Source organism: Ambystoma mexicanum, chromosome 14, assembly GCF_040938575.1.
Source record: "Ambystoma mexicanum isolate Mex_15411 chromosome 14, UKY_AmexF1_1, whole genome shotgun sequence".
NCBI classification, from domain to species: Eukaryota; Metazoa; Chordata; class Amphibia; order Caudata; family Ambystomatidae; genus Ambystoma; species Ambystoma mexicanum.
In genome coordinates this window covers 28,314,325-28,335,563 of record NC_090940.1, presented here as the reverse complement: position 1 = coordinate 28,335,563, position 21,239 = coordinate 28,314,325, and the positions used below count along the sequence as shown (strand labels likewise).

Here is a 21,239-nt window from a genome sequence, read left to right as displayed (position 1 = left end):
CTTTCCCACCTTCAGCTACGGTTCTTGATGCCCAGGGGTTGCAGGTTCGAGCACTTCTACGGTTGGTGACAAATGTTTGTGTAAGGTCTTCAGGTTGGGAAATACATAAGAACTTGAGGCAGGGCCCCTCAGCACAGGATGCTGAAAAGCCGTTTTGGACGATGGGTACTGATGCACACCGTCGCTGGGGCACACACTTGCTGCGGTCTGACTGTCACAGGGGAGTGGGTACCCCTCTCAACCTGGAGTTGGTGGCCTCCCAGGGCATTCCCAGAGTCTGACCTATTTCAGAGTTTGAGAAGGACCCCAGTCCTCGATTCCCATTAGTGGTCTGGGTGGCGTGAGAGCACTGGTACCACTTTCCCTCTTCAGTACCCGGCAGCCTCTTATCTGGTCAGATTTCTTTTTTTAGGAATAAGAGTGCCTGAAGCTCTCAACCCACACTGCAGTCACATGACTGCTGGAACCCTTGAGTGCTCATTGGAAAATGTATCTAACCAGGCATCTTGAACTCCGCAAGCAGCAACGCCCGGGAAAGAAGTCCTCTTTTTTTAACCTGTGATGGGAGACCGACCTATGGAGAAAAAACTACTTCCCGCTACAAAGGAGGAGCAAATGCCAGAGAGTGAAAAGGGTGCAGAACTTATTTTGCACATACAGATTTCCCAACCCCCAAGAGTAGGTCAAGGTTGGCCCATAGAAACAGGTGACCAGGGAAGACTATGGGAGTTGGCGGGGAGGGGACAGGCAGCAGAGCAGGACAGGCTGTAATATAAAGACTCCTTTTCTAAAGAGTTGTGTGAGCGGTGTTCGAAGGTGGCGAGCGGAAGGTGGAGAGGCGTACTAATGAGGTTGTGGCACTGTTGGAGAGTGCATGTGAGGTATTGTGTCGGAGAAAGATTGGTACCGATTTTTGATAGTTTGGGCACTTACAACTTCCTCAGAGATGCATGGACATACTCAGGGAGGCAAGAAAACCAAACACCAGATATTGCTACTGCAATAAATGGAAGCCCTTTATCTGGTGCAATGCCAGTGGCGTCAATCCCATTGACTGCTCTCCTACTCGATTGTATTGTACCTAACTCATTTACTAGACTCAGGCCTGGTTTTTAATTCCCTGAAGGTTCACTTAGCTGCTCTTTCAGCCTACACTACGTCACAACAGAATGTGTCGTGGTGGAAAATACCAGTTGTTAAGGCTTTCATGGAAGGGATTAAGAGGATTCATCTCCCCATTTCTAACCCTGCTCCCGGATGGTATCTGAATGTGGTATTTACTAGGCTCATGGGATCCTCCTTTGAGCCTATGCACAAGGCAAGCCTCAAGGATCTTGCCTATAAGACATCCTTCCTAGTGGCTATCAATTCTATAAGGAGAGTTGGTGAACTACAGGCCCTTTCAGTTCTAAACCCTTTCGTTACAGTTCAGAGATAAGGTGGTTCTGTGCACTCATCCCCGTTTTGCGCCTACATTTATTTGAAAGTTTCATGTGAACCATTCGATAGAACCACCTACCTTCTTCCAGAACCCCACTAACATGGCAGAGAGAAGCCTACACACATTGGATGTGCGCAGAGCAGTCATGTTTTACCTGGAAAAGACTAAACCACTGAGAAAGACTAACCAGTTTTTCGGTTCAGTGACAGCTGGTGGAGAAGGGGATCCTGTCTCTAAATCGGCCATCTCAAGGTGGATTGTCAAATGCATCACACTGTTACACTCTTGCTTAGGGGGAACTGCCCTTCAATCCTAGAGCACATTCTACTCGAGGCATTGGGGCTTCCATAGCTTTCATTGCAAATGTTCCCCTAGAGCAGTGGCATTCAAACTGTGGGTCGCGACTCCCTAGGGGTCCGCGGGTGCATCCCAGGGGGGCCCTGAGAGCTCAGCATGAAAAAAGATTTTTTTTTTTTTTTAGATTGGAAGAAATGGGCAGGGGTGGCCCACATGGGCGGGCTGAAGCATGAAACTGTCTCAGGCAACAATGAAAAAGTGGCCCACAGTTGTAAATGGATATTCATTCCTTTAGTCACAGACTGGGCCTCATTACTACTATGGCGGACCAGTAACAACGGTGCTGGTAAGCTACCGGCACCGTTGCTACCGTTCCGCCATAGTAAGAGTTGTGCTCGTGGGTGCTTGACAGCCCCCGCCAGGTCTGACCTCAGCTCGTCGGATGCACCAGCACCGTTATTAACGGTGCCGGTGCATCCGAGCTCCCCCTTCCCATTTGAGCCATATGGGGCTCAAATGGGAATGGGGATCTACCGGCACCTTCGAAAGGGCAATTATCATGTCCGCCTAACTCGGCATGACCTAGTAATTGCCCATTCGCGGGTGCCAGACCCGGATGCAACTCCAGTGGCAGCCGTGCCGGTTTTACCGGCACAGCTACCGCCAGAGTAGTTATGAAGCCCACTGTTTCAATAGTACCCAAAGGGGTGCTTTGTGTTAAAATGTAAGTAAATTGTGATATATTCAGCAACAATGGTCAACATTACTAACTGCATAGTGGCCCCTCACCCATTATGGAGGAGCTAAGGAGCCAGCCCAGTGAAACAGTGAGCACTCCCTCAGCTGCTTTATCCAGCTAATGGAGTGCTCCTGGGCTGGCTGAACTGTCAAAGGGAAACACTGTTTCCCTTTGACAGTTCAGTTTAGTTCCCCAGCCGCACATGCTCACTGAGCCATGCAAGTGCTGGGGCATTTTGCTTCGCCAGCATTGCATAGCTCATTGGAAATGCTGGCTGGGGCACTGCATGTCTGTATGTCCGAGGGGGAGCTCCTGCGCCTCCTCGCACATATGGACAGAGCAGCTGGAGCAGCACCCACACACAGGCCAATGCAGAAGGTACGTTTATGTTCATTGTTTTTATTTAAACATGTGTATGGATGCGTTATGAGTGAGTGTATGGTGATGGATGCTCATGTGAATGATAGAGTGATTGCTGTATGAATGTGCAGCGCCTTGCATATACACATAATCATGTTCATTGTGTTAGGACCAGTGGGGCCCAGGGGACAGGGATGGTATCTTTTTACCGGACATCTATCATTCAAAACCCTCTGCCTTGTCCACAAGGCTTTCTGGGGCCTCGGTCCAAAATACCTTCAGCTATTCCTCCGCAAATACCTCCCCTCTCGAGCTCTTCACTCCTCTACCTCCAACTCCCTCAGGGTCAGTCGTTTATCAAAGAAACGAGCTGGGGGTAGATCTTCGGCTGGGGCCTCCCTCTGGAACAGCGCCCTGCCACTCTAAAACTTGAGGAGAACCATCTTTCTTCCTGCACTTATCAGACCTACCCTGTCTGCTGCCTTAAACGTAGCACTTGCAAATTGCTGGCTGCACTACCACTGTTTGTTGCCTTTATTATTTATTTATTGTTATTTATCTGTTTCTCCTCTGCTTCGCACTTTCCACTTCTCCCCCCTTCCATGCACTTTTCCCCTCACACTTGCGCGTTCTCAATGTCACTGGGCCTAGTAAGATCGCTGTTTTATTCTCCTCTGTTCCCCTCCCTTGCCTGCCCCCCTTGAGCGCGATAGAAATAAAATATCAATGCCTGCCCCCTGGACTCCCGGCAACAATTGCAAACTGTTTGGCAATTTACCCATTTTTTGTTAAAAGTATGCTCTACAATGCAACATTTTAACCTATTATTTAAAAAAAAATTCACAGGGGGAAACCCCCCCGAACCTCCCCTTAATGCCCCTCCACTTAAAAAAGATTCACCAGCCGCCACTGGCCCTCAGACTGTGTTGGGAACGGGATGGGGGAACCGAGGGACTATGGTGGGAGCACAATGGGCGGGAACCATGGGATAGTGATGGGAGCAGAGTGGGGAGAGCCCTGGGTGTGTGATGGGGTGGGGAGAGACCAGCGACTGGGTAGGAGTGGGATGAGGGAGCCCAGCGACTTTGATGAGAGCAGGTGACGGCGCGCAATATATACTGTCCATTTGGCATTTCTGGGGGGTCCCGACCTGCCCAAATTTTGCTCGGGGGGGCCCTGGCCAAAAAAGTTTGAAGACCACTGCCCTAGAGTCCATTTGCAAAGTGGCAACCTGGAGTTCTGTACACACCTTTACAAAACACTATTGCCTAGACACTCATTCTAGGTCTGATTCTCAAGTGGGACAAGCAGTACTAAGACATCTTTTCACTACTGTTCCTTCTCACAACCCACCTCCAACTCTGTGTATTGCTCGCTAGTCTGTGCACAGCATGTGATTCTAAGCAGATTAACAAGCATCAGAAGACATGCATTACTTACCGTAATAGCATTTCTGATGATTGTATTTGCTTAGATTCACATGCGCCCACCCTTCCTCCCCGCTCGGTTGGAAGGAACATAGACTTCTTAATACTTTCTCTTTTATGTACTCCCTCACGATAGTCATTAGGCTCCCTCATGGCAGAGAAAGTACAATCGGAGGGACCTCGACGCGTGAGGGATTTTGGCTACACTACACGTCACATTAGGGATAGTGTTACAGGCACGCCCATGTCGACGTCCCCTTTCGATCCTCGAAAGACAAGATGCAATACTCTGCGGTTACCACTGGATGTCGGACTATATGCACAGCATGTGAATCTAAGCAGATGCAATCATTAGAAATGCTATTACGGTGAGTAATGCATGTCATGTGCTGGCTCTAGAAAGTTACAAGTGTAAGTAAAGTCAATTTCACTTCATTGCTATTGGAAACAGTAGTTTATCCAAGAGAAGGTATTTAAACCTTGGGAAAATCTGAAAGACTTCCCTGTGCCACTGCACTGAAGGTGTCGTGTGACGCCATGTAAAAGATGATGCCTATGGAGTTTGTCAGACTCCACAACCTAAAGAGAAACAGAGTTCAAAATCACATAAAAATACATGAAAGAGTAGGAAAAAGGGTCTCACTCTCTCCAGGTTAAAAATTTAAGTCCTCAAAATCCAGCAAAGTTGCTGGGGGTCTCTAACGTAGAGAGGAATTGGCACATTTCTGAGAATTCTCAATAACAGTAGGGCTTAAGAAAAACTGTCCGAACTAGAATCTCCTGAATGCAAAGGACTGATACCATCTGTGCACAGAGACACTGTAAATTTAAAGGTGATCCTCAATGGCAGAGGTTTTTCTTTTTCTCTCGAGAGGTTTGTCTCCAATCCTGTCTTGGGGTCCGAGGTGAAAGTAAGATCAAAACGATTGACTGTTACGATCCATAGTGACTACTTTGGGGTTTGTGACTTGGGGGTGGCTGGATTCAGAGGTGGGAGGTTTAAGAGCCTCTACTCTAGGATGCAGCACAGGGCTCTCCCAGGAGAAGAAGGGTGGGTGGGGGATGGTCTGGGGGGGCTTGAGGGGTGTGAACTAGGGAAGCTCCTGGGTTACTTTGCTGAGGCCTAGCGCATCCCCCTACCCCTCTTGAGGTTTTGCGTGACCATAGCATTTATAGGGTTTGAATAGTCTAGTATAGAGCATACAATTGGAGGCTCTTGTTGATGATTAACTTGGTACCTTCCAGAGTACGGATCCACAACCATTTTGTGACTTTTGGGTGTTCTATTCAGAGAACATGTGAGCTGTTTTTCTTTTCATAATAAAAAGCTTTGCATTAAAAGAAATTATTTTTTTAAATCATGTGTTCTTCTCGTCTTACAGAGTTGCTGCTACCAAGAGTCCAATCATTTTCATTGGTACTGGGGAGCACATCGACGACTTTGAGCCCTTCAAAACGCAGCCATTCATCAGCAAGCTTCTGGGTATGTGCTTGCTTTGTAGTGCTCCAGCAGTTTCCACTAGCAGATAGGACAAACCTGCCAGGCTGAGCTGTGGAGGAAGGAACTGTGGAGGGTTCAGCTGCCTCTGCTCTGGTAGTGCGGCATTGCCTGTAACAGATCTTGCAGCGAGAGCTCTAGCTGGTGCTGAGCTCTGCTGAATGGATCACATTTTGCTGTCAAGTCTCTGATCGTTATTTCGATGACTGCTTTGAAAGGGCTCTGGTTGTTCCATTGTGTCTCTGGTTGGAAGCACTCTGATAATGACGACAATGGAATGGCTCAGATTGGTTGGCATTGATCTGGTGATGAGTGTTTCTCTAAATTGAGCCGCAAGGCCCCGACTTAGCTTTAGGTTGGTCATCGGGGCATCGCTTTCCTCGGATTCTGCTGAGGTTTGGTTGCAGCATGCATCAGCCTGCATCAGCATGCATGCATTTGAACTGATTTTGAGATACCGGTTGTGATGTGGGGGTATTGACTAGCTATGATCAGAGGGGGGGCACTCCTATGTGGTCCTTCAGACTTCATTGGTCTATAAAGGCGTGCGTTTGCTCCCATCCAGTTTGTTGCGGTGTGGATTGGATTACAACAGAAGATTTACTGTCCTTGTCGGCAGGACAGTAATTCCAACCAACAGAGAAGGCAACTGTCTCTAAAGGGTAGTAGCAACGGGAGAGCAGAGCAGCTAGAATTAACCTCGTGAGGGAAGGAAGGAAGGAAGGAAGGCTAGTAGTTAAGAAAACTCCCAACACTGTATACCGAACAATGTACACTATATTAAAGTCACATACATGGACTCTTTAAGGTGACAATCAGTACTTTAGGTACACAATACAAGATAGATCCATTGTATGTACGAAGTGCAGCAGTGGTCAGTCCGATCCAATCCTCCCCTACAACTAATGTTTAAATCCAGTAGCTGCTGATGAGCACTGCACATCTACTCTAAGAGGGGAAGGGGCAAGTAACCTTTTTAGGGCCTTTCAAACGTTTTGCTTTTTCCCACCTTTTCTTTAATTTGTTTTTTTTTTTTGGTGGCCAAAGGAATGTCTCCTGAAGGTCCCCTGCCATTAAGACATACTCCGTGCACCACCGGTGCCCTTCGAGCACTTCACTTTTACCCTAGGCTAATTATATCGCCCTAAATTAGTTTTAGGGAGTAGGCTCGTGGCAGATGTAATTTAGTTTTGGTTGCACCAGAAGTGCAAGTCTTGTTAGCACATTGGTAGCCAAATGTGCTAGCCGGTATCAGTGTGTGTTTCTTTTGTTGAAGTTCTGCTCCGAGTCATTTTGCTTATTAAGGCTTACTTTGTTCAGGACATGCAGGAGGTGCCTAAATGGCGTTCTGGCCATGCTATCTTTGTGAGCCCACATGGCAGCCTCACTTTTGGTTTTCTAATGGTTGCCTTTACTTCAGACCATTTAGGGTTTGTTTCAGTATAGCAGTTGTTCATGCTCTACAGCCCCTTGCAGCATAAAATGATACAATGAAATCTCACTGTTCTCTTTCAGGTATGGGTGATATTGAAGGGCTGATTGACAAGGTTAATGAATTAAAACTGGATGATAACGAAGCACTCATCGAGAAACTCAAGCACGGTGAGTCACAGAAAGTACCTCCTTGCAAAGTACCTTCTATTGGTGGGCGCTCCAGACTGGAGTCTTGGCTTCAGGGGCTCTAGTGCCGGTTCGCTAGAGGGGAGGCCTTGTGATGGACTTGAATGTTATTGCCGCAGTACAATTTCATAGTCAAATAATCTCCACAAAGGGCACAAGTCCATTATCTCGCTTTAACAAAGTTTTATTTTGGAGAAAACATAAAACGGGCCACAACAGTTTCAGACCAAAATGTCCTTTGGCTCGGAATTGCAAGTCTTTCCAAGGTGGTTGTCTTAAGTGTGTGCAGTCAAAAAAAGCCTCCAAACAAAGTCTCTGCTGTGTCTCCCTGGCGTCTCTCATAGTCCGGGTCTGTCCTTTGGCAGTGTTGTTCTTTCACTGGTCAACGTTCGATGAGTGGGTTTTTGGCCAGGGAAAGTCATCATGTACTCCAGCAGGTTCCAAATGGCGCAAAACTCTTCCCATTGGAAAAGCAAGCCCAGAGCGGCTACGGGCAGGACACAGGCTTCCTAACAAGCTGACTGATTCAGGGTCATTGTGCTACCTGGCCCAACCCAATAATTTTCCTCCTCCTAGCACAGCCAGACCGTCATCTGTAGGGGATCTCCAGGTGCCCGTTTTGGAACCTGACCCTGTAGTGGCTTCTTAAGAACCGACATGCTGGTACCTCCTTCCTCGTAGTCCTTCAGAAGGGGGGGTGTTCTTTTCTTCACCCTGTCCCATCCACTCCTCTCGTCTCCCAGCCTCTAATCCTCCTTTCACCAGACTCCTGTCCTCTGTTCTTCCAGCCATCTCCAAATGCGCAGTCTTTCATACAGCTCCCACACCAATGCCCTGACTGCACTCCGTAATATAGGGTCTCTTCCCCCTCCCAAATGAGCCAGCTCCCCGTGAGGATCCACATATTTTTTCATTCTCTTTGCAGGACTGATTATATTTGAATACATGTTTGTAAAGGTGGATTTCCAAACTCTACCTTGGGGCTAGATTTTGGGAAGCCAACCTATTATAGTGAACAGGAAAGACATTGAAGTCTAGCCAAACCCAATCAAGGTAGGTAGCAGAGCGGTGAAGCTTGGACTTAGGAGGGGTGTGAGTGGTCTAGGGCTACAGTGAGACACAAACTGAACACTCCAATAATTCCAGTTTGACAGAAGATGCACAAAAATATACAATTATTTATTAGGCTTTCAGAATACACTTATCAGTGAAACCGCAAGTCCAATATTGTCACGCTTACTATGAAACTGATTATACATTCACCCTTAGGAGAAGAAAGAAAGCATGTACTTAAGTAACCAGTGAAACATGGCTAAGTTCTCAGATGCATGAAGTTCAGATGAAAACACTTGGACTAATCACAAAATGATTCCCTAGCACTTAGTAAGTCCAGATCTAAGATAGTTTGGGGCCTTGTACTGTAAAGTTACTAGTTTCAAAGATACGCTTTTCAGGTAGGTTTATTATGTGATTGAATGATGTCATGTGTAGGACTCAGAGTTCAAAAAGTTCAGGAAAATGTAGGTAATTAACTCTTTCAGTCCCTCTATCCTCGGATAGGCCTAGGATAGGATCCTAGAACAGATCACCACTGATCTAAATCAGGGTGACGGGAAAGGAATTTACGCCCATATAACCCGATGGAGGACAGGGGGAAAAGAAACCGATTTGTTAACCTACCCCTCTGGCTCTGATTTATCCAGAGACCACTGCTGAGGTTCTGCAATCTGTTGGGGACAGTCGTCTGTGTTTGGTCCAGTCGAGGGAAGACTAGGGGTCATGGGTTCAGATGTCATTTTCGGACGTGGGATTTAGTTTCGATCTGTCGTGGTGCTTGAATCTTAGTTCCAGGCACCTTTCAGCTGAACACCCTTGCAAAGAAAAGATTAACTTCTGCAGAGCAGGCGACCTCATGACACCTACCAGACAATCTTCAATGGATAAACAAATGAGCAGGCCCTACACAGCTTCCGTTAATGCAAGAAGGCTGAAGATGCGAGAGCAGTCATCTTGTGGCACAAGCTGAAGATCCTCTAAGTTCCAAGGGTGCACTCAGAATGGCGACTGCTGCAACAAGGTAGCCCAGGACAAAGCCTTTTTACCGGTCGGTTGGTCCAGGGACACTAGTGGATCCTCAAGCAGGGGTCTAGACTGGTTGTTCCCACCGGTCCGAGGGTTGAAGCAACGACTAGGGCCTTCTGAGATCGGTCAGAGAAGCAGGGCTTCACTGGGACATCAATGGAGTTGCTGCATGTCAGCTTGTAGTCAGTGGGCTACACTTCGTAGGGGTCTTGGCTCCAACAATCTGTGCAATGGCTGCAGGAGTCAACCTTTTATCCAGGATTTGGGCTGGAAGCTCGCCAATGATAAGGATCTGCTCCATTCAAACTGGCAGTGGCTATCCAATCGTGCATAGCCTACATTCTGCTCAGCAATTCAGGTACCAGGATGTGAACTGGGACCAGACGGTTCCAGCCCCCACCTCAGGCCGCACACACAGACTACCCTTTACTCTGTTAAAGCAGTAGCTTTCCCCAGGAAAGGATATTCCACATAAGGCAATTCGTCCCTGAGAGGGCAGGAAGAAAGCCAAAAAACAATATGGCTAAAGGACAGGCACAATTCTTGTGGCACGACCATCTTGGCGCACTAGCCACGCTTGGTCATTCGCGATAAGTGCAAATGTGCACAGGTAAAAAGATTAAAATGGGGTAGGAAAATATATTCGATGCCACCAGTCCATCCTAGACACTTTGCATTTGTAACCTAAAAGTTACAAAAGAAACCAATATAGGATACAGATTATCCTAACACTTCAATGTAGGGGATGTGTGCAGTTGTAAAAATACAAGAAATCCATAAAGCAAGACGGTCTCTCGGCTATGGACTGATCAGTCTTCCCATAAAAATGAGCACAAAGCAGAAGGCTTTACAGCTTCACATCCCTTCAAATAGTCAGTTCAGTAGTGCAAACAAAGCAAAAAGAAATGGTGTCCCATAGAAGTCTGTAGGAGGAAAGCAGAAAAAAGTAAAGCTTTCCCATCTGTGTTTCAACTTGGGTGCTATTGATGGCACAGCGCAGGTCTCCTGAGTTCATTGGAGCAGACTTATTTCATGCAGTTCCACTATATTTTCATTCCATGTGCTGCTTCTGCCTGGGAACACCAGAGCTCTGTGCCGTTGTTCTGGCAGCGCAGCTTTTGGACCCTGCAGCAAAGCACTGCCCCATCATTATGATGCTGAGCAAATATGTTTCTCAGTCAATGTGGGCCTGTGTTACTGTTGTTCACATTGTTTGTTTTTCATTCTAGTTATTAAATTATTTAAAGGGGCCAATGATTTGTTATGATCCATGTGATGAACACCTGCCGCCCTCCAACCCCCTCTCAAGGGGACGGCTAGCTGATCCTCCCCATACCACCCAGGTCCCTACATAAGAGTGGGCGGCTGTTCCCCCATGGGTCATGCCCCTGACCCCCACCCCACACACCCTAAGGGTCAGGCAGGGGACTTGGTCACACCTCCCATACAAGAGCAGATTGTTCCAGTGGCTACAGGTGTAACATTGTGCCCCTGTGGTTACCCTAGTGCTTGCAGTAAGTGAAATGTCAATCAAAGCAGGAGCCACTCCTAATGTGTCCCTACATAAGGCATTTGTGTGATGGGAGAGAATATGGGTTGTTATTTCACCGCTCTGGACACTTGCTTAACACTGGATTATTGCAGCTCTGGGCTTTTCTAAACAGACCGCTGTAGTCTGGAGAAGCCCAATGAAGTCTTAGCTAAGGAGTGCCTAACGGTGCAGCTTTTTAACCTTTCCCTTATTCTCCAGTGATCATGTTCCTTGGTTACCTATTGACTGTGATGTGTTCTTCCACAAGACGCAACAAGCACAGCCTCAGTTCTGAGTGTTTGTCAATCTCATGTTGCCACAGTGTGCTACAACTGTCCCCAGTGCCATTTGAAATTGTTTCATAGTGTGTGTTTGTTCCCGTTTGTGATCCTGTGTTTGTATTGCAGGTCAGTTCACACTAAGAGACATGTACGAGCAATTCCAAAACATAATGAAGATGGGCCCCTTCAGTCAGATACTGGTGAGTCCTCTGACGCATGCCCTCAGAAATCCACTGACAATTATAGTAGATTCAAGCTGTTCTTTAAAGTTTTCAACAGGTCTGAGAAGACTGGGATGGTTGGAAGTAAGGGGGTCCCTACGGCTCTCTCGAACCATGTGTGAGCAGTTAACACCCTAGCCCAGGATACATTACCCCCAGAATCTACCTAATGCACTCTAAAGGAAGGTACCCCCTTCTATCAATGTCTTTCTAATCTTGACAAGGACATTTAAAGGCTTACAATGAAATACTTCTGATCTGTGCGACTGCCTGATGCCACCAGGCTTTCTCGGTATCCAGTGATAAAGTTGCCTGGGAAAAGGTCACCAGGGGGCGACATTTCCCCAAATTTGCACGCCCAAGAAAACCAGGCACTTTCAACAAATGGTCTGGGATTTCAGAATATAATAGTAAATAATACCCTTTCCTCTAATATTTGTGGGTGGAGGCTTTTAGGGGTACAGGAAAATAAATTGCCTAGCTGGAAACTTTTTCCCAGGCAACGACATCACATAGAACTTTTCTTCCAGTCTCTCAGCTTCTCATTCTCTCCCACTCCAGCTCTCCTTCTGTGATCTTCCTATTCTCCCTCTATGCATTTCCTTTTCCTCACACTTCCCCTTCTTTCCCTCCCGCTTCCTCCTCTCCCCTGCTGCCCTCACACTACCTGCACCTCTCTCTCAATCTACCCCTCTCCTCTCACCCCTCGCACTCCTCTGCTTCCTGGTCTTGCATACTTTCTCTGACTCCCCACTACCTTCCTCCTTCTCTCCACCCTCCCCATGACTGTTCATATTGCCACCTCACTTTTTCCCCCACTCTCCTGTCACCCACTCTCCATCACTGACTTTCACACCCTCTCTAACTTCTGCTGCACTTACACCACCTTTATTTCTCCAGCATGGGGTCTGGCATGGATTCACATGCTCATCAGGCTGGGAATCCTCGGTAAAGGAAAACAGTTTCACTTCCACTAACAAACTGTATTTCTCCTGTAAACCAATCACTGAGCTCTGGGGTCATACTGCCTCCAGCCAATGACTGTCCTCTACTTAAGCCCCTCATCTGGCAGCCATCTGCAGATTTTTACTGCACGTTCAAGGGTTGGGAGGCCTCGTGTTTTGCTCTGAGCTGATCTACGTTGTTCACGCTTTTTCAGTAAAAATGTCAACGCCACTGATGGGCAAGAATTGTCTAAGTTTCGACGAAGATTCCAGGACAAGACGACCGACCTACCCCAGGTGGCTGAGGTGAAGTAGTTGACGAACAAGTTGGTGGCGCCTGCCCTCTCGAAGGCCAAGGGGGCTGATCCAGTCAAGGTAGCCCCGGTAGTGCGCAGAGTACTCCTGCCCCCGAGACGGGAGGCATCGGCCAAGCCGGTTGAGAGGACACCGGAGAAGAGGATGCCATCCCTGAGCCCGAACCCGAGACTTAGGGATACAAAAAAAAGGGGGGGGGTAGAGTAAGCCTCAACCATTCTCCAGTGCATGGACATTTCTTCCTTGGATGAGGAGGACCAGGCGTCCGTTCACACGATCCAGGAGGACCTGGGAGACGCAGACTACGACTGAGGCGACGGCAGACCCGCCGATGGCACAGGGCCCAGTCAGCCTACCGCCTGACCCCACTGAGGGATGCCGTTGGACATCCTTTCGACCCTGCACACCCTGGTGTCAGAGATTCAGAAACAGATGCAGGCAGCACTGCTGGCCCCGGTCCAACCCCCGATGAAAAAGAGGAAGCGGCAACCTACGCCGCTGCCTCAACCTCCACATGTGCCCTCACCCCCAGCCCCTTAGGGACACGGGGATGGACTTGACTGTTAGGCAGAAACCTGTGCAGTTCCCTTAGGGACCACTGCAAAAGGCTTAAGACTACAGGTGTTGGCAGTAAACCCAATTGGTAGTAGTCTTCACCACTCAGAATTACCTGGTAGCTGTGGCTGAGCAGTCAGTCTTCTCTCAAGAAGAGTTAGGCATTATATAGAGTATACACATTAGGTACCAAAATACAGTAGCACAAGCAAACGCTGACCAGAGCTTTGGTATAAAAGTATATAATTTATTTAAAAACACACTTGTAAAAAATACACTAACAAGGCAAGCAAGTTCAAAACACAGTCACTATCAATATATATACATCCCTGATTACTTATTGAACAAGTCTTAGTTAAAACACCACTTATTTGCAGACAGAGGTGAGCGCTTAACCTAAGATGGCACTCCAATAAGTTAGTTAAAAAGGGAGGGAAAAGGCAGAATTAAAAAGCACACAATACCAACACTTTTAAAAGAACCACGGCAAGGCAAGAAAGGCAGAGTCTACTGTAGATCAAGAAAGTTCATAGGCCAGGCCCACTCTTGGAGAGAGCAAGGCGGAATGTGTCCAAGATCACACAGTTGGATTGTACTTTAAAAGTCTTTGCAGATAGTTCAAAAAGAGTTGAATCAGTTCAGAAAAAGTTAGTTAACAGGTCCCAGGTCACCCCAGGATAGAGAGTCAAAGATTTACAGGACACCTTGAACAGTCTGTTGCAAGGGAGACAAGGCGGGACACAGTACCTGAAATGATGAGAAAGCTCCAGCGGGGGCAGTTGTTCCTGGCAGCGGGTGCAAGTCGGTGTTTCGTCCAGGGGAAGAGAGGATCTCGATGTGGAGGAAAGCTGGAGGTCGTTGCACTGCCAGGGAAGAAACCAGCCGCAGAGTTTCCGGGTTAAAAGGTACTAGCCTTTTATTCGCAGTAGTGGTGAAGCGTGGCTATCCGGCCGCCGGGGTGCTTGGCACGGGCGATTCGACCACGAGACAATCCAGGAAGGCGAAAAAGGCGAACTGGTTGATCCCACCAGTTCAAAGGAAGAAGACTATCCGGGATGAAGATCTTCTCTGTCGTCGGGAAGTGGTGAGGCGGTTCAGCAGGGCTCCACCGGTGGTGTCGTTGCAGGTCGGCTCAGCTTCTCCCTCTTTGGATTCTTTGGTCCTGTGGCGACTTCTGAAGTTCCAGTCCCCAAAGCCCTGCTTTTATGCAGGAAACCCCCATTCATCAGTCCTAGCTGTCACTCAAACATGCTAAGTGGTGAGCCGGGCGGCTCACCACTGGGCCAATCACACAAGAGTGCGACTTGAGTTGCCGAGGCAACTCAGTCCAGGGTGCCTAAACCTCCCCTCTCACACATCCTTTAGACCCAGACAGAGTGGCACCACTTTTGGAGGCTTCTCCGCCAAAAGTGGAACAAAGGGCTCGACTTGGGTTGGAGTTAGAGGTGAACACAAACGCCATTTTAAAACTGAGTCCTGGCAAAAAGACCCAACCGGGGAATAAATATTAAATAAAAAACCCGGCGATATCTTTAACATTGCACCAAAAAAGTGGTGCGTTTAAAATGAATGGGAAAATCCCATAGGAAATATGGTTCTGTTCACAATTTAAGACTAGTAAAGTCAATGATGACTTTACATGCCCTGGGAGACGGTAGTCAGTCCCAGGGTATGGAGTCTGTTTGGGGGGCACTATGACACCCCTGTGTTACTGCACTGAGGGTGCTGTGTAACACACTTAGCAAAAACACATGAAACCCTATGGAGTAAAAGACCCCATAGCCCATAAAACACATTACAAAGTCAAAGGATATCGCAAATCATGTCTAAGAGTGGGAGAAAAAAAGTCTCACTCTTAGCAGGAGAAAAAATAAACCCCCAAAAATCCAGCAAAGCTGCTGGGGGACTCGCTAGGTTTGGGAAATTAGCCTATACAGAGAATTCTCCCTAACAATGACCACGGCGGGCGGTTTGCCGCAGCCAAGGGCCTCGCCCCCGGGTTTGTTCTATGCCATGGTCACCAGAGTGCCGGAACTCTTCCAACTGACACCAGAGGAGACCAGGAAGGAAGGTTTCCTATATAAAAGACGCAAGGCCAAGAGGAAGACCATCTTGGCGGTGCCTCTCCTTGACGACGTTTGGGAGGAAGGCCTGGCATTGATGAGAAACCCAGCCGCAGCCCCACCCAAGAGGAATCGGCTGGAGAAAAAGTACCGGGTGCCTGAGTCTGCACCAAAGTGCGTACGTTCACAGCCTTTCCCGGACTCAGTGGTCTCGGCAGCAGCAAGAAAGAACCCCTAGTCTTCATCCTCCGTCCCTCCGGATAGCGAGGGGGGGGGCAGGGGGGAGTAGGATGCCTTGGGAAGAAAAGTAATCTACTCCGCAGCGTCAACAATCAAGGCGGCTAACACCCTTGCTTTCCTGGCCAGATACGACAGGGAGCTGTGGTATAAGATAGCCCCACTGCTGGAGGTCCTGCCCGACGACAAGCGGGTCAAGGCGCTTTCCATCCTCCAGGAGGGGAAGGTGGCATCGGACCATGCCATCACGATGGCCCTAGACAGCGCAGACACAGGATTCCAACAGATGGGGAACGTTATCTGCCTCCGTCGTGGCTGGCTGAAAGCCACCAACTATCGTCAGGAAGTCCAGACGATGGTTCTGGACATGCCCTTTGAAAGGTACAACCTCTTTGGGAAGGCCGCCGATGAGTCGTTGCAGGCCATTAAGACTGACACTGAGACGGCCTGTGCTTTAGGCACTCTTCAACACCGCCTGTCCTTTCGTGGCTCCGGCGGGAAGTCTGGCAGATCGTCAAAGGGTTTCGGCAGAGGGTCCTCTTTGTACCGCCAACCCTCCCGGTCCACGACCCAGGAGGCCTACAGAGGGTGTTCCAAGGCTTTCAGTGGAGGTGGCAGTTGTCGCTTCCAAGGCAGCACACGGCCCCAGAAGCAGGATTAAACCGGCTGGGACGTCTGGGCCCCCGCCCACGCACCCTGCCGGGGAGACCAGCCGTCTGGCTTCGTCAGAGAGTGGAAGATCTCCACCAACCGATGGATTCTGAAGTGTCTCCGGATACCACCGGTGGCCCAGCAGGAGTGTTATCCCTCAGCTCCTGCAGCAGGTGCGGGATAAAAGAAAAGGGGCGATGGAGCTGGTTCAAAAGTGTCTCCGGGGATCCAGAGTCTACTCCAGATACTTCTTGGTAAAGAAGACCGGGTGCTGGAGGCCCATTCAAGACCCGCAGCGTCTCAACAAATACCTCAAGTCCCAAAAATTCAGGATGGTCACGCTGCAGCACTTGCTCGGCCAACTGGAGGAAGGAGACTTCTTGCCGTTGCTGCATCTAGAGGATGCATACTTTCCCATTCACAAGTAGCATCGGAAGTTCCTGCGCTTCGTATTACAGGGAAGGCACTACCAATTCAAGGCCCTCCTCTTTGGACTGAAGTCTGCACCCAGGGTGTTTACGATGTGCCTGGCACCAGTGGTGGCACATCTGCGTCTACAGGGGATGCATGTGTACCCGTACGTCTACGACTGGCTCATCTGGGCTAAGTCAAGGGAAGTAGCCGTCGAACACACGTAGAGGACTGTCCAGCTGCTGACAGATCTGGGGTTCTCTGTCAACTATCAAGTCCTGCTTGATACTATTGCAGAATGTGCTATTCGTCACGGTCGCCCGACTGGCGGCCCCCTCGGAAAACAGGGTAGTGGCCATGCCCGGCAAAGTCCAACGGCTGTTGGCACTGAAGACCGCCACGGTGCGGACCATCAAGTCGCTGCTCGGCATCATGTCTTTGTTCATCTACCTGATTCAGCTCTGCAGGTTGCGGATGCAACCCCTTCAAGAATTCCTGGACTCTTTGGATCCATGTGTCCAGAAGCTTCGCAGACAAGATTGCTCTCGACAAGGAGTACCGTTGCGTGATATGGTGGTGGGGAGTGCGCGCTAACATAACCGGGGGAAGAGGTTGCCAGAGCCCCCTTTACCAGGAGACGGTCACCATGGATGCTTCCCTTTAGGGCTGGGGAGCCCACACCGGACGTCTCCACGTCAGTGGCCTGTGGCTACTGGAGGAGAGGGATCTCCACATCAATGTCCTGGATCTGCAGCCAGTGTTCTGGGCCTTAAAGTCGTTTTTTCCATCCCCCAAGGGCAAAGTGGTGAGGGTCTTCCCGGACAATACCACCACAGTGTTCTATAGCAGGAAGCAGGGGGGCACCAGATCCCCAGCACTCTCCAGAGAGACGTAGGACTTGTGGCACTGGGGTGTCGCCCAAGAGATGTTCCTCATCCCTTTTCACCTGGCGGGAGTCAAGAACACCATCGCGGACTCCCTCAGCAGGGAGCTGTGCTCCTGCCACGAGTGGGAACTTTGACAGGAACAAGTGGACCGCCTCTTCCTCAAATGGAGCAGACCCCAGATCGATCTGTTTGCGATGGTGACTAATTCTAAATGCCAGAAATTCGTCTGCAGGTTCCACCAGCCGAGGAGCATGGGGGAGGCGTTATCCTTCCTGTGGGAAGGCCTGTTCCTGTATGCGTTGCCTCTTCTGCTGCGAGTCATCAATAAACTCAAAACAGTGCAGATGCAGGGTGATCCTCGTTGCCCCGGCGTGTCCGAGGCAGATTTTGTACATGGATATTCTCTGCCTGTCAACGTCATCACTGGTCAAGCTGGCAGTGGTCATGGATTTGCTTGCCAGATAAGGAAGTGCAATCCTACATCATGACCCAGGGTCGCTGAACCTGAAGGCTTGGCTCCTGCTGCCTTAAAGTTCAGAGGGTACGAGTTGCCGGGAGACTGCAGGATGGTCGTTGCCAGGTCCAGAGCGTTGTCTACTCTTAAGTGCTACGGGCACAAGTGGAAGCGTTTTGCGACGTGGTGCCGGATGCAGAAGATCAATCCTTTGAGTGTCACGGGCCCGCAGATTCTGCCATATTTGTTGTCCTTGGACAAGGCGGGGCTGGTGCACGCCTCTATCAAGGTGCATCTGGCGGCTTTCTCCTGCTACACCAGGTCTCCAGGAAGGTTCTTCTTTGGTCCCACCGTCTCGTCAAGGAGTTCTTCAAAGGACTGTTTCGATCGTTGCCGCTGGTGAAGGCTTCTGCCCCAGCGTTGGATCTCAACTTGGTACTGACGAGGCTCATGGGGAGGAGGTGTGGGGGGCCTTCAAGCCTATGCTTCGATCTCCTCTCGGGTTCCTCTCTTGTAAGACAGCTTTCCTCATGGCCATCGCCTCTGCCAGGAGGGTAGGTTAGATCCAGGCTCTATGATGCAAACAGCCTTATCTGACTTTTCACGACACAAGGGTGGTGCTGCGGACGCTCCCTCCTTCATGCCAAAGGTTCTGTCACAATTCCACCTCAACAAGCCTTTGGTGTCGGCTGTGTTCTTTCCAAAAATGTTGTGGCAGGCTGAAAGGACTTTGCACTCGCTGGATGTGGCTCGTGCTCTGAAGTTCTCTGTGGCACGCACAAAGAGTTCCCGGTGGACGTCTCAACTATTCGTGAACTTTGGTCTTGTGAACCATGGGAAGGCCTTGTCCAAGGCTTCCATCTCAAGGTAGCTTTCCGGCTGTATCGCACACTGTCATCGGTTGGCAAACCGACCGCTTCCCGGCCGTTCAGAGAGCCCATTCCACCAGAGCGATCACTGCTACAACGGCATTCCTGTCTGGTGTGCCCCTGCTGGACATCTGCAGGGCTGCTACTTGGAGGTCTGCACACTCCTTCATGAGATTCTACTGCGTCAACAGGAATTCCAGGGTTGGCCAAGCAGTGCTGTGCAACCTGTTCGCTTGAAGGTGTGCCACCTCCTGTGGTTGTGCATGTGTGTACTCCAATGTATTCTTTATGCATGAGCATGTGAATCCATGCCAGACCCAATGCTGAAGAAGGAAAAAGTTACTTACCTGGAACTATTGTTCTCCAGCATGGGTCTGGCATGGATTCACATGCAAACCCTCCCTCCTGCCCCTCTGTGGCTGCTCTTGGTCATACTGCCACTTTACGTGCTTTCCAAATCTGAAGATGGTTGCCAGAGGATGGGGCTTAGGTAGAGGGCAGTCATTGGCTGGGGGCAGTATGACCCAGAGACCAGTGATTGGTTTAGAGGAGAAATACAGTTTGTAAGTGAAACTGTTTTTTTCATTTACCGAAGATTCCCGACCTGACAACTGGGAATATTCATGAGCATGTGAATCCATGCCAGACCCATGATGGAGAACAAAAGTTACAGGTAGGTAAGCAACTTGTTCCTTCACTAACCTTTTACAGCCCTTCCCCTAGTTTATGCACATCTGTTACCGGTCTCTCCTACCCACAATAACATACCAGCACTCTTCTCAGAACACTGCCACAGTCTCATCAGCACTTCAATCCACCCCCTGCCTGGTATCTTGATCACCACTGCTCCACCTGATCAGACCCGAGCACCTTCCAATCTCCTCTCTACTGGCTGGGAGTTTTCCTAATGTTGTACTGGCAGTAAGACTTTAGTAAGCTATCCCAGTGGTTTGTAGATTTCCCCCCTCCCGCCCCCCCCAAACTCTTAGTATCAGTCTGTACTAACTCAGGACCTTGGTAGTGTGGCAGAGCAGTCGGGCTCATTTTAAGAGGAAGATGTGAGCTGTAGATAAGTACTCTGAATCTTAGCTAGACGAGCACAACAAAGAAGCACTTAAACATATATTTATATAAAAGATATATATTTATTATATTTACACCAGAATCACTTTAAATACTTCCGACCTTTACAGTAGAACACTTAAGAATACTATATAATACACTTCAAAGGGCACTTTAACTTTTGTGTTGGTTCGCGGTTACATTTGTAGCAACATTAGAAAGGGGAAAGACGAGGTTATCGTACTATCGGTAATTGCACACTCATGCGGTTTTCAACAGGTCATACGGTAATGCATTTACTCTGCAAAACACATATAGCAAAGTCACTTAAAGGGGGGAAAATAAGTGGTTAGGGCAACATGAGCTTAGTTCAAGGTTTTAGAGACGGTTTCTTTGCCTCGCAATATTTTGTCCAAAAACACAACCCTAGCTAAAGGCAGTTCGGAGAGGGCTTGAAGCCTTGACAAACGGCGAATAATGAAGAGTTCCTGCTGATTTCTTCCAGTGTCTAAAGTTATTGAAGCAGCAAATTAACAACTTACAAAGGAGACCAAAAAAGGGAATTGAGAAGGGGATACAAGCAGCAGCTTGGGTCTGAGGTAAGAGGGGTCCCTGGACACCTTTACGTGCACTCCAACGCTCTGAAGCGACTTCTTCTTGGATTCGGGTAAGCACTACCTTTTTCCCCCCCCCACAGTACCTTTTGGTTTGAAGAACGTGTTTGTATTGGTTCTCTGCGATGTGGCAACTCTGGACCTGACCCCTGGATTCCTTGGTCAGTTGACGAAAGGCAGGACAATGGACGGTGCCTCTCGGCGGCAGCCACGAGGGGGGACCTGTAGCACGACTTTCAGCAACTTCTTGTTTCACTCTGCAGTTTTGGTGCCTTTTCAGCAGCACCAGCAAAGGACACGGATCGCCCGGTCAATCTTCTTTGCTTCCTGCAGTCCCACGCTCTGAGGGCGTCTGGGCAAGTTGGATCGGATCTCTGGAGTGTCCTTACTGTTTAAGCAAAGATTTGGACGGATTCGTCCTTTCCACAATGATGCTCTTGAAATGGGAGCAGATCTCCTGGTATTAAGGTTCTGCAGCTCTGGAAGCTCCTAGGACCTCGGGAGATGGCTTGTTTCAAAGTTTGCCTTGGGACTGGTTGTTCCCACCAGCCAAAGGGAGGGAAGAGTCCTCTTCGGAGCTCCTCCGTTGCATAGAAAACTGGGTCAGGACAGCAGTGGTCTCTTCAGTCTTGCAAGCGGTCTGCTTGCCTCTCTGGTCGTCTTCTTCAGTTACTTCTGTT

The 21,239-nt window shown here is 49.1% G+C and overlaps 1 protein-coding gene across 2 annotated transcripts in view; it reads left to right on the top strand.

The window, feature by feature from the left end:
• The window catches only part of SRP54 (signal recognition particle 54), a 607,474-nt gene that overhangs the window by 339,551 nt on the left and 246,684 nt on the right, over nucleotides 1–21,239 (top strand). For both annotated transcript variants that reach the window (XM_069638449.1, XM_069638448.1), the window contains exons 10-12: nucleotides 5,647–5,747; nucleotides 7,278–7,364; nucleotides 11,403–11,476. In XM_069638449.1, coding sequence (XP_069494550.1) covers nucleotides 5,647–5,747; nucleotides 7,278–7,364; nucleotides 11,403–11,476 — 262 coding nt within the window. The remainder of the gene's footprint in view (nucleotides 1–5,646; nucleotides 5,748–7,277; nucleotides 7,365–11,402; nucleotides 11,477–21,239) is intronic.